This window comes from Harpia harpyja, chromosome 1, assembly GCF_026419915.1.
Source record: "Harpia harpyja isolate bHarHar1 chromosome 1, bHarHar1 primary haplotype, whole genome shotgun sequence".
Classification (NCBI taxonomy): domain Eukaryota; kingdom Metazoa; phylum Chordata; class Aves; order Accipitriformes; family Accipitridae; genus Harpia; species Harpia harpyja.
This window is the reverse complement of record NC_068940.1, coordinates 12,057,208-12,070,572: the sequence shown is the minus strand read 5'-3', so window position 1 is coordinate 12,070,572 and position 13,365 is coordinate 12,057,208. Positions and strand designations below refer to the sequence as shown.

At 43.0% G+C, this 13,365-nt stretch overlaps 1 protein-coding gene across 5 annotated transcripts in view; it reads left to right on the top strand.

The window, feature by feature from the left end:
- The window catches only part of RREB1 (ras responsive element binding protein 1), a 127,461-nt gene that overhangs the window by 56,389 nt on the left and 57,707 nt on the right, over nucleotides 1–13,365 (top strand). For all 5 annotated transcript variants that reach the window (XM_052776920.1, XM_052777018.1, XM_052777192.1 and 2 more), the window contains 4 exons: nucleotides 1,229–1,348; nucleotides 2,703–2,905; nucleotides 7,518–7,607; nucleotides 8,899–9,062. In XM_052776920.1, coding sequence (XP_052632880.1) covers nucleotides 1,229–1,348; nucleotides 2,703–2,905; nucleotides 7,518–7,607; nucleotides 8,899–9,062 — 577 coding nt within the window. The remainder of the gene's footprint in view (nucleotides 1–1,228; nucleotides 1,349–2,702; nucleotides 2,906–7,517; nucleotides 7,608–8,898; nucleotides 9,063–13,365) is intronic.

Genomic DNA, 13,365 nt, shown 5'->3' with positions numbered 1-13,365 from the left:
ATGTAGCAGTTGAATCTGCTGCTTTGGCTGGCATTGTGTGAAATGAGGAACTGCTTGACCCAGGTTGGGCCCTTTCTCTTTGCCTTTTCTTGTGTGCTCTAAAATATCAGTAGTTGGGATAACGTAGTCATTTATTGTTTGCAAATGCTGTTCAAACAGCATTTGAACATGTGTTATGTGACTGATTTGCATGTCATCCTTGAGAATGTATTTTTTTAAAAGGAAGAAACCCTGTTGAGTTAAGCACAGTCTGAGGCCGATGGTCTCTGCTTTCTGAAAAAAGGAAAACCTGTATTAAGTTTGCTGGATGCGATTGGTAAATCTGAGATGAGGTGAAATGTCCACAGTGTGTTCGTTTCCATAATGAAATAAGTATTTTGCTTGTAAGGTTATAAAGGTGTATTTCTCCATGAAAAATGTATCAGTAGTTTTCCATATTACAAATAACCTTTTCCAGAGGCTATCACCATGGGTGCCGTGAGCAGAGAACTCCTCTCATGCGTCGATCATTCCCCGTCACCTCTAAAAATGATGTTTAACTGCCCTGTCATTCTCCAGCCAGAACAGGCATCCTTCCTGAAACCCCAGCGATAGCATGATAAGTTTGTGGTTTCAGAAGGGGGTGTGGAGAAATTCTGTTGGCACATATGATGGTTGCTTGTGCCTTCAACTCATATGGAAACCTTGGGCAGTGAGTGTGAGGAATCTGCCAAATGGTCCCAGAAACCTCAGTAGTCATTTCACCACTGCTAGAAGGAAGAAAAAGGTCACTATGAATTCATGTATTGGAGTAAATGTTAATCCTCCAAGAAGAGAAGGGGGGAGGAGTGTGTGTATGAAACTGAATTACTTAAATTCTCTAGCTGCAGAATATTCTTCCAACTTCTTAACCAAATGTGATGACCTCAGTGATATGCTAACTTGCTCTCTCCTCTCCCTCCTCTTGTTTTTTACTGGCTGAATACTGGGGACCAAGCTGGTAAGGGTTTCCTCTTTTTGTTTGCCCAGGTTTCGCCACTGGCAGAGGCAGCAGCATCTCCCAGTCCAGTGCCCAGCCACTCGTGGGAGAGGGCGCTTGACTGAGCTGGCGCTGTTCACATGCTTCTGTCATCAGACCTATGTACCAGTCAGGGGAGCCCTCAAACTAAAGGACTGTAGTCTTTATTTTGCTAAAATGACTTCCAGAAAAACTTACTCCCTTTCTCTTTTTCCCTTCTCCCTAATGTAGTGCTAGAGGGTGCTGCTGAAGAAGAGGCTGAAGAGCCAGACGCTACTATACAAACTACACTAAGTGAGGAGACCAGCAACCAAGAAGAGAGCCACAGTCAATCAGGGGATAAAAATGAAGGTAACTGGTTTGACTAGCTCTGTGTGACTCTGTAAATTAGGGCATTAATAGGCTTGTAGAAACATTTCTTACACATCCATACCCCTTATCTGTGTGAAGACTATAAGATACCTTGAGCAGAAGCACTGGTGCATACATTTCTTTCCCCATCCCTAATCTGTATCTGTCTGACAAGTATAAAGTAGGTTGAGCAGAAGCATGGGCACATAAATACTTGACTACCACTGCAGGCTTCCAAACTAAGATTTTCTTGGCTCCCAGTAACTTGGCACCACATTACTTAGCCTCAAAAAACCACCTGTTTATAATGCTCAAACTTATCTTCCAAAGACAGTATTACGCAGAGATCAAATGTTCACAGACAAACGTGTTCCTCCCTGTTCACACTCACATCCTCTTGTGTCACAGTGACTTTCTCACGACACACATTAAAATTCAGTGCTCTCCACCAGAGGTGACAGAGCAATAGACTTGCAGGGTGTTCCTGTTTGGGAGACTTACTTTGGGAGAAAGGAGTGTTTAGTTTGAAAGCATTTTCCTTTTCAGACTCGTAAAAAGGAACATGGAAGGCCTTACCTGTGTGTTTGACATGGTATGTTGAGAAACCAGAGATGAGATTTTAGGTGTGTTTTGAATTTGATACCTGAGACAGGAGCATCCCTGCTACGTACAGAATGTGATGGAGAAGTCTGAATCCGAACAGATTTAGCTGTGGCATTAGTCGTGGGTGTAACACATATGCTCCATGGACTAATACAGCTTAGTAGACGAAAAAGAAAAAAAATCTACGTAGATGCCAGCTGTGGCAGTAAAGAGGCATTTGGGGGGATTTGGGGTTTTGTTTTGGTTGGATTTTTACTAATTTAGCTTACTCCATATACAGAGCTGGCTTAAGCTATGCTAGAAAGAGAACCCAGTACCCTACACGGTGTTACTAATGCCTTAATTGTGCAGTTCTGCTCAAAACACGTGTGTGCTTGAATGATTGTGCTTGCCAGAGTGTGCATTCATCAGTACTGCGCTACTAGTTCATGGTGAGCACAAGGTACCAGGAATAACACCATTTTATAGCAAGAGAGTTTAAGGTAAATCACTCTATAAGCCAAATACAGAATTAAGGTTGAAAATGAAGATAACATGAATGTCCTATGAGGAGAAATGTACACTTTGTCCTGTGTGTTCCAATATGAGAAACTTTTCCTGTTACAGCAACTCAGTTATTATGGGCTGTTGCCTCTGCTCCATGATGATCCAGCAGAGTGTGAAGCGAGTTACAGGCAGCTGAAAATACTGTGGTATTTTAGTTTTTAGATGGCCTAGCAACTCCTATGTGTGTTTTTGTTTTTCATTCCAGAGAAGCAGCTGGAAAGCTTAAACAGCTACAAGGTATCACCAAATTCACCAAACAGTTTGGACGGAGCGGACTTGTCCTCCATTGACGCCATGATGTCAGCAGTGATGAATGTGGGGAAGATTGCTGAAAATGGCGGGAACTCTCAAAATGTCAAATCCCCCTCAAAGTCTCCTGCACCAAATCGGATTGGCAGGAGGAACCAGGTATGTAAACCCGAATGCAGGGAGGGCGAAGGGGAGACAAGTAGCTGCATGGGAAGTGATAAGACATAATTATGTTTCTTCAATTGTTTTGCCCTTTTTTCCCTCAGCGGGTAGTTCTTGCCTCCGCCATTGCTCCTCCATGTATGTTTTCTGGTGGCTCTCCAGAACATAACTTTAGAATACTGGGAATTGAAGGGGCCCGCTTGCTTGGATTCACACATAAAACATTTGAGCACGAGCTCTGATGTCATGCAGTGGTGACCTGGTCTAGCAGATGCCACTAGCAGTGGCAAAGCCACCTAAGAATTGCCGCTTCTTCCCTGCTGCATCCTTTCTCCAGGCTCTTGCATTCACCTAATCTGTTGGGGGACCAGTTCATTTCATGAAACTAGGAGAAAAGAAATAGCTCGGAGAGGAGCAGAGCGGTGTGGCAGGGGGCTTGGCTTGGCCACCATCTGGGACCCTTCATGAGGTGTGTGGCTCTCCCCAGGGAAGATCCAAGTGATTAAAGGTGGTGCTAGAACGAAACATCCATCAGGATGCTCAGTTCACATGTGTGTAGTGTAAGGTGCCCTTACTTCATCGTTAATAAAACTATGAAGAACTATTGCAGAATGCTTTGTACAAATCTTGCAGAGCAAATATATGTAGCTTTTATAAGGTTTTTTCCATTTACCAGTTGATGGCACCAGTTGATAGCAATATTGATCTAAACAAATGAGAGAGGTCTATCAGTTAAAGCTGTTCTTTTTTATATCTGTGTTTTTCTCCTGCTGGGCCAAGTCCTACCAATGAAGGTGCTGCAGAACATCAAGAAATACCCCAGATCCTTGTGTCCATTTGACTTTAGAGCTTGTGGTGAAGCACAGAGAATTTGTAGATGAATCAAGATGTAACAGGGACCAGAAAGGCTGAGAGGCATGACTCATGTGATGTTCCTATAGTAGTTTATTAATAGCTTGCCGAGTAGCTGCCTAGTTGACAGACTTATGACTTGTCTTGGATTTTTTTGCTTGAAAGGAGTTAAAAGCCATTAGCTATAAAGGAACATTCTTAAATGAAAAGTCTGGGCAGTAGATGGGCAACTGTGTTTGTGGGATTGTATAGTCTAGCACCTGGCTTTAAGGTTTCTTTGCAGTCTTCCCGCTTAGGGGCTTCCCTCATTCCTTGATTTCATCGTGTGAAGTGAGGCACTGGAGTTCAGACTGGTCTCAGTGGCAGTGCTATTACACAACTGTCCGCTGGTACACCATGTGGTTTGGCTTCAGGGAAGTTTATTAGCGTTAGTGACCTTTATTCCACCTGATATTTCGATGGGCATCGAATCAAAGGAAGCTCGAGAGTAAATGTGACAGGATTAAGAGGGATTCTTACAGCATAAAAATAAACAAATACATTGAAAACATAGTAAATAGCCTGTTTGTTTTTAGCCTGAAAGATTGTTATCGCCAGAGGGGCAAATGGCTACATTATTGGGAATATAGAAGTGAGATGTGAAATATTAAGTGGGTATCAATCTGGTTAGCAACTTGTAATACAGTGAATTTCCACTTTCAGCATGCAGAATGAAAGCAATGAATTGTTTCAGTGCGTAGCAGCACACAGATCTCAGATTCTGGTCGGAATGTGCCTGTTATTATAATTTCAAGGATAATAACAGTTAGCTAGTTTTCTGGGTCTGATTGCTGTTTCCCATGAGTTGGCAGTGCAACATTTTGCCCTGAACCTTTGTCCCGAAGTCTATGGTTCTCTTTATAAAGCTGACTTTATCTTGGCTCTAGTCTACCCATAGTCTAATAAACATGTTCTCACATCAACCTGCATCCATTTTAACTTCTCATTTGGTTTGCTCTTGAAGAAAATAAAAAGTGTGACAAAGGTGGTTTTTTGAGCTGGATAAAAACAAATAGACCTAATGCACAACTCCAAAAGCATTTCCTATCAGTTGAATGCAGAGCAGTTGTGCCAGGTTGACTTACTAAAGGGAGAGTAGCTAACAAATTAGCTGCTAATTTTATCTTTCAGTTCAGGAAGTGTGTTTTCACCAGCCTGGCTCTGGTGAGGTAGCTGAGTGCTATGTTTTAAATTTGTGAGTGGGGGTGCTTTTACAGTAGGGATGCTAGTTTTTTGGTCTGGATTGGGTCAGTCAACAGCATTCCTGTTCTAGCTACCCTGGATTTGCTTGAGCTGTGTTATGGTATGTGGCATGTACCCTGTGTGACCACTGGAGAAAGTTTGGGTTTTAGTTAATAATAAACCCCAGATTCAATACTAATCAGCTCTGGCTGAGCTATAGTGTGTTTCTGATCTTTGCTTCAAGGTGAACCAGTAATTACTCTATCTTGTGCTAATTTGCTGATTGGAAGAGCAGGCAGTCTGGAAAGCAGGCTTTGAAACAATCAAGTGCATCATGTAGAACTGCAGCACTTGGGGCGGGGGGCGCAAAAAAAAAGTAGTAGGTTGATAATTTCACAGAAATACCCTGGGGATTAAACACCGTCTAAACTGTCAGCACAGCTGCAGGGATTTTCCTCACGGCACAGTGTGTTTGTTCTCTGTCCTGAGCCAACTTTAACAGGGTTGCAGTATAATTGGAGCTGAACATTACTCCACAGACAGATTGCATATAGTAAAATTAAAGTTGTATAAGTAGGATGGAATGAGCTTGTGCGAATTATATGTTCGTATATAACAATGGGGGGGCACTGGAATAATGCATTTTTATTTTCTTGGAGTGTTCAGACTTCGTAATGGCAGCCTTTCTTGCTTGCTTTCTAATGTTTTGCGAGTAATAGTGTGTTAGGTCTTGGCCTGTGTGCGTGACCTACAGTGATTACCCTTAGGATGGAGAGCCCTGAAATACAGTTAGAAAAAGATGTACAAGAGAAACAGTAGGGAGGAGTGGGAGAACCTAATCGTTGCAGTCCTGATCCTTTTAGAAGTGAAGTCACAAGTTTTGTTTACTTCAGGCAAAATGGGAAAATAGCTCTTTATCCATGTCCACAGGTCACTGAAGTTAATAGAAAACTATCATGGCCCTATTTTTGAGAACACAGTGTTAGATTTTAATAGGATACTCTCTAGAATGGTTCCCCAAATCATGTAGGAGGGGATATTGCTTTATTGAGACTTAAAAAAACCTTTTTCTAACCCTGTGTCAGCATCTTCCCTCCTAACATGCCAGAGAATTTGTCACAGAGACTTGGGTTAGTCATTCTCAGTGTTCTCCACAAATGCTTGCGTCTGACAACCTGCAAATGGTTGGTTCTGAGTTGATGACTTTTGGGATGGCGGTGGGGGAAAAGAGTTGTGGGGAGAGAGGAAATGCACAGATACACTCACACCCATCAACTCCTTTCCAACTAAAGAGCTGCTGAGGGTGGGTTTTCTTTCCTGCTTGTTTTCATGGTTTTACTAATGATACTTAAAATAGCCAGCAAAGAGGTTCAATAGAACATGTCCTTTTGGCATAAATATTATGCTTTCCCATTGGTCATGCAGAGATGGTTTTTATACTGTGTTGTCACCAGAAGTGTAGGTAACAGGCAGTGGATCTATCTAGCTGGTAAAGATTTGCATCATTCCACAGAAAACTGAGGTTTAATATTTGGTGCCAGACCACCTTCCTTTTAATATACAGGCATTGGTGCAGAAGCCACGCCTGGGCTTCTTAGTGAGGTGGTGAAATACCCTTTATGTCATGCAGTAGCCATCCTTGCGGACAATTCAGGCAAACGCCTTTGGTTCCTGCAAGAGTGCCATTTCATCTTTGGCTGAGAGTGGCGGCTTTGCTCAGTGTCTCAAGGGCATACTTAAATCAGGCTGAGCTCTCTGGTCGGCTTCATTGTTTGTGCTAGTGGTTTGACGATGGTTACTCCTGATTCTCACCTGGGTGGAGAATAACCGGGTTCATAATGTGTTCTTTTTGAGTCACGTACACTCCTGCATTGTCACCTCTTTTTCGCTATGATCTCATCAGATCTTGCAAGCTTGAGAAGGGTTGGGCCTGGCCAGTGTGCCTGAATGGGATGCTTCCAGGAGAAACACAGGATGCTAAGGGAAATGGTGCTGGTGATTCAGTAAACGCCACTCTTCCTTCTGAGTCAGCCATGGAGCAGAACATACAGCCCCTAGAAAAGGGCACTGAGCTAATGCCTTGCCATCAAGATGGGGTGGAAAACCTGAAGTCCGACGACTTGTGCTTATTAAAGATCTTTTGGGAAGATTAGTGGCATTTGCCCACATACTCTGGCGGTGTTCCAGGAATTACTTTCTGCTCACCTAAATTGCTCCTGGCAGTTTGAGCTGGTCACAATAATTGCCTTCACTTCCTGTCCTAAACTGCTACTGCTGAGTATCCGTGTGCTGTTAAAACAGCTGCTGTACTTCTGTGGTAGTTGAAATGGCCCCTATTTATAAATTCAGAAGTTTCTGAAACTTCCCTGAGGGATCTATCAGGATGATAAATGTACATGTGCAAGTTGTTCTGTTAGCAGTGGCCTTTTGTACTTAGGATGGATTATATTTTTTCCATCCCCAGCAGTAACAGCTTTCTAGTTCTTTTATATCGATATTCCTTCTGATTTTTTGTTTTGTTTTGTTTTATTCACAGGAAACAAAAGAAGAGAAGTCTTCCTATACCTGTCCTCTGTGTGAAAAGATTTGCACTACACAGCATCAGCTAACTATGCACATTCGTCAGGTATGCAGAGTACCAGCTCTTGATTTCTTACTTTTATTAAGAGTGTCTGGTTTGCCAGGGTGCGTTTTGCAGTGGTGAAAAACAATTCCATGTGCAAACCAGAAATGTTTCCTTTATAACTTTATTTAATTGTTTTGCTTTTATTTTAGCCTTACCCTTGTAATTTCTTTTAAAAAAATCCCCACAAACCCAACACAGAGGTGGGTAATTTTCCTCCTGTCCTTCCCCAACACTCCCCTCCGCCAGTGGCTCAAACAAGGATGTATGTTCTGTTCTGCATAGCTTAAGGTATCCCAAGGATCCGGAAAACCACTTCCATCATGAGGCGTAAGTCCTCATGTTATCCTGTTTGAGTACAGATCTCTTTACTGGTCATGCAAATTAAGAAGCAGGAAGACAGAAGTATAGAAATTTTGGGAGGCAGAATTAAAAATACACGTTTTTAATGGACAATGCACTTTTTTGTCAGCTACAGGCCTCTTCTTGCTCCTCTTGAAATATATGCATGCTTTATAAGGAGGTTTGGCCTTCTCTATGTCAGAAGCTTCTGCTTTGGATGCTAAGGTTGTGGTTCACCACTGTGAGTCCACTAGATACTTATTACTTCAGTTTTCCCTCCTGTACTGTAACTGTTACTTAATTTTTTTTTTCTTACTGTCCTGACGGCTTTTTTTTTGGTACGTGAAGAAGTCTTCAAGTCACTGAATGCAATTAAGAAAGAGTGGTACATATAGCACAGTTGCTAATGGCCACATTTTGGCCCTGTAATACATTCTTACAGCCATAGAAGTCTGCATGTGCACTCAGCAGTTTACTTCGGGATTTTTACTACACAGTCAGTTTGAAATTAGTATCTTTAAAGAGTATTTGGTTTTAAGTGTCCTTCTTGTGCCATGTAGTTCGTAATTACATCCTCTTTCTGTTTTCTCCCTTACCACTCACCCAACCCCAAACCACTGCACAGCTTAAAATGTCCCAAGGTACTGTTTGTCTGATGGGTTGTTGCTGACTCCCTTTGTATCCTCTTCTGCTGCACACCCAGCAGAAATGCTGCATGTGGCAGGCATTGCAGGCTGTATGAAACAGCTACTTGTGCTGGCGCACAAGGGTGGGGGTGGAGTTGAGGGGGGAGGGCTGGGGAGGAGAGGTATGTACAAGGCACACCTTAATATAAGGTATTGTGCCGAGTGGCTCTTTAAAGCTGCTTTTAAGATGTCTATAGTTCTCGCTAATATTTTACTGGCACCTAAGAAGGGGCATTCAATGAAAAAAAAATCATTGCTTTCTCTAGCATAACACTGACACTGGAGGGACAGACCATTCCTGCAGCATCTGTGGAAAGTCTCTGAGCTCAGCGAGCTCCCTTGATCGCCACATGCTGGTGCACTCAGGTGAAAGGCCTTATAAATGTTCAGTATGTGGACAGTCCTTCACCACCAATGGAAACATGCACAGGTGAGTGCTGATCATGACCCAGGAGTTTGGAAAGCGTTACAGGATAGAGGGCTGTTTTGTTTCCTTGGAAGGACTTGCAAGCTGACTAAAGACACTTACTTGCGCAAAAAATGTGGACTATCTGTGATCTACAAGTATGGCATGACACACATACACACTACAACTACTAGGATGCTTAGGTTTTGGGAGGAAGTCAGAACTGAAAAAGGTCTTCTAGCTCTGTTCGCATGTTATCAAGAGTTGTTACAGATATAAAGAAGTTGCTTTTTTTGGTTTTATTAGTATTATTATTTTGACAAATGGGATGAATTTTTCTCAGATGACAAAAATATATAGCCAAGCTGTACAGAAGCTTCTAATTTTGTAGCTTCAGAGTCGTGGATGCAAGTAGTTGTATTGGAACATCTTTGGTGGTGTTGTATGTTATGTAGTAGGTATCCAAGTGCCATCGTGAAGATGCCTCTTCGGAATAATTGATCTTGTTTTTAAATACATACATCAGTACTTGCTTGTACTGTAGACCACTTACTGCACTATAGATCCAGGAAATTCTCTGTAACCCAAGTTGCCAAACATTTCATGTAGTTTCCTTCGTAGGGATGTAGCAATATGTACAGTTGTCAACTGGGGAAACAAAATGTTAAATCACATGGATATTTCTTCCCCTCTCTCATCCCCCGATTCAGTATTCATTTATTTGCATGGGTGGAACACCTCAGCGCTGATTAAGACTTCATGAATTCCCACATAGCTTTAGTCCCCATATCAAAGAGTTTACAACCTACAAAGAAACTGCAAGACAGGTGGGGGAAAGGAATATAGCTTATAAGCAAAATGACAAGAGTGATGGTTACAGACTGGTTCTGTGTGGGAGGGAAGAGATCTTGTTTCCTCGACTATTACCAGTCAAGCAGTGTGCTATAGGCGGAATGAAAGGGGTGATTTTGGTGACAAGAGGAAAGATAACGTAATGCCGGACAAAGGACACAATAGCTGCTTGCAGCTTTACCTTTTCTCTGTCGCATTGTCCAGGTTAAACAGTTACGTGAAAACAGAGGAGAAAGGCAGTTTTGTAATTCCATATTTCTTTAACTTATACTTGATTGGATTTGGGTAGTGTTGGACAGAGAGACGTAAAATGAGAAGGGAAAGACACAAAGACATTCAGAGGAGATACTGGCCTTGGGCACTGAATAAATCACACGTCTGACTCATCTGACCAGAGGTGTTGCAAGCCACATGTTTGCCAGACCGGCTCATTACTCTGTCTGCTGTGAGGAAGGCAGGGCAGCTGCTGAGTTGCAGCTGATGCCACTGTCAGCATCCAAGGGTGAATTTCAGTGCTGGGACTCTGGGGTGGTCAGACACTTGTGTCTAGGTCCTCAGCCCAGGCTGCTTGCTGAAGGACTGCTGCAGGGTTGGTTTGGCTTTTTGCTCACTAGGTATCTCCTCGTCCTCTCCCACAAGCAGGAAAGGGAGGCTTCCCCCGAGACTTGACTCCAGGCCTACCAGATATTGATGAAGTCACATTTGCTTATGTGGGTTTCCCCATAAAGCAACTCTTAACCGTGCTTTAGTAACAAATTTTCCAGAATTGCCAGGCTTGGTGACTTGCCCAAAAGAAGTAAGTACAGATCAGAACCTTCTGATGAGAAGATTGTTTTAAGTTTTTCTCTTAACAAGATGTTGCTTGAAGTTACCAGGATGGAGAGCTGTATTTACTGACTGCACTAAGAAGGACCTAAGTTCATGCAAGGAAAAATCTTCCTATTAAAAGTTCTTTCCATCTAATAGGTTCCTGTCTGCTCTGTAAAACTCCTTGTGTAGGCCCTCACCGCAGTAGCTCGGTGGGACATCGCAGAAACCTGTTACTGAGCTTGGTGGCACTGCAACAGGTGACACCAGACCTGTGACAGGCAAGATCCTGAGCACACTGAAACAGGCTAGTTTTGCTAAAGGAGGGTTGTGCTTGGCAGGACTGCACCACCCATTTTTTGCAGTGAGTAGCCTTTTCGTGTTGCTATAACAGACTGTAATAGTGAATCCTGTTGCTGAAGTGGAAAGCATGAATGTGGAAGTAGGCAGATGAGGATAAATGCAAAATGAAATGAAATTTGTTATCTGGTGCTATGACACAGTCACAAGGAAGATGTTCATTTTGCCCACCGGGTACCTCCTTCCAAAACAGGTATTTCTAGTCTAAGATGGTGTGAAGTAAATTCTTTCACAGGCATCTCAAACTAATCTGTAGCATCAGGTCCAACGGTCTGCTAGTGCTGTGGCTGAATGACTCTCACATCGCATCAAAACTGCTTGTGTCTGAGGATCCCGGAACAAGGACCTGCTTGCCAGGTCCTGCCTTGTGTGCAACTCCCGCAGGCCTTGCCTGTGGTGGTGCCGTGTCTGTTCTTCCGCACCAGCTGGATGATAATACAAGTCCATCTTTCTCTGCTTTTGCGCACAGTTCCTTTATTGTTCACTATTTTTGTGCCATGGTATCGAAGGAGTGACAGATACACACCCAAACCAGCAAACAATAAGATTTCTAATGTGCCCCTGGTAGCCAGCATGGTGGTATCCCTGGAGCATCGCACAGAGCGTGGGATCAGAGAAAGAAGTTGTTGGCTTTAGCAGAAAGTTGTGAATGTGCTGCTAAAGAGTGAACATAGCTTGTGAAGGTCCTAAAGGAGCCTCCCCAAGTATTACTGCATTTACATCAAATAAGCTTGGTGCACGAGAGGGGACTGAGGGAGAATTTAATCTGCCAGTATCCGAACAGAGGGAAGAAATATATAGGCACATACATCCTCTCTTCTCTTTCTCTGCCTCTGCCTTGTTCTGGCTCTTACTTAACTGTCTGTAGTATTTTTTTAATCCAGACTTTTAAAAGACCTTTTAGGGGAAAAAGTCCAAAAAAATGGTTTTGTCAAGGGAAATACTGTGCCACAGGAGTGCTTATTACTGTTCCGGCAGAGGATTAAATTTCTGATCCATTTTTCCACCTCGTAGCAGCCAGGTCATTAGACATTCAGCTGAGTAGAGGAGGGAAGGAGTTTTGTTTGATTTTCTGGGTTAGAAATATCAGTGTTGGTACACTCTCAAGTGTCCGTCTTCTCCATAGAAAGCCCCTCACTTTATTAAGTGAAGAGAGGAAGAGACCCTCCAGAGCTCTTATTTGCTGTTCTTTTGGCAGTGGGCAAAACTTTTTTGCAATAGCCAGACATTTTGTGGAGTGGGAACGCTCTTTTCTGCCCATCTCTTCTCTGGGTAAGTCTAGTTATATTGGGGTGTTGTGTGTACTCTTTACCTGTTAAACTGATGCTGCCCTTCCTGACTCCCGCAATTCTGACTGTCATGCAACACTTCATTTGTAAATGAGTCATAGCCTCTCACATAAAGTCCAGTTTCTTTTTGTTCTTCTTGGCTCCTTGACAACAAGTCAAGCTGAATGGGCACAGCAGACAGGGGTGGAGGGGGAAGGTTCTCTTGTGCAGCAACATTCAGAGAAAGAGGTTAAAACCTGCTTCCTTTTCTGACCAGGGTGAGTCTTGGCCAGGATTTTCAACAGGGAACCATGAGCCCAGGGCACCTCAGAAAACTCTCTTACAGCTGCCAGACTGCTCAGGAGTGGCATGAGCCTCCTGTGGGGACAGTCGCTGTTGGAGAGAGCAAAGGTCTCTGGAGAGTGCTCAATGTCCAGTGTGAAAAGCTGATTTTCTCCTTCTTCTGAATGTACCGTCAAGCTAACTGTCTCCATATCAGCGTTGCTCCTACTGCTTGAGGGGGGTTGTTGCAATCTGGTACGATAACTGGGAGATCCATCAGTGTCTGCTATCAGCAACAGGAATTGCTCTGGAGGAGGAGAGCTGGAGACAATGTTGAGTTTTTTAGAGTTTTCTTTTTGACCAGTACTGGAAAGAGCAAGTCTTCTTGGAAGCAGCAAGCCTTCTAGCATCAGGGACTGATCTGGGGGTTTGGTGTGTTGTTTTATTGGGGCTTTTTAGGAATTCAGAGGAAGGAGTTAGATCATGGTAATTTTGAGTTCAAAATTCCTGTAACTGGAATGGCACTGTGATGATCAGTATATAAGAAAATCTGCAATTTAGGACATACTGATCCTCACACTTTTACGCTAGAGACACAGACACTGTGGCTTTCTCTTGGACACAGTAAATTAAAGTTGAATATTCTCAGATCTCCAGCAGGAGCATAAACTATATGGAAAGAGAGGGGGTGTGTGTATAAGGAGTTTTCTGTAGCTCTGAAAAAGCTGGGGATTTCCAAAGTAGTGTCTCCAATCAAT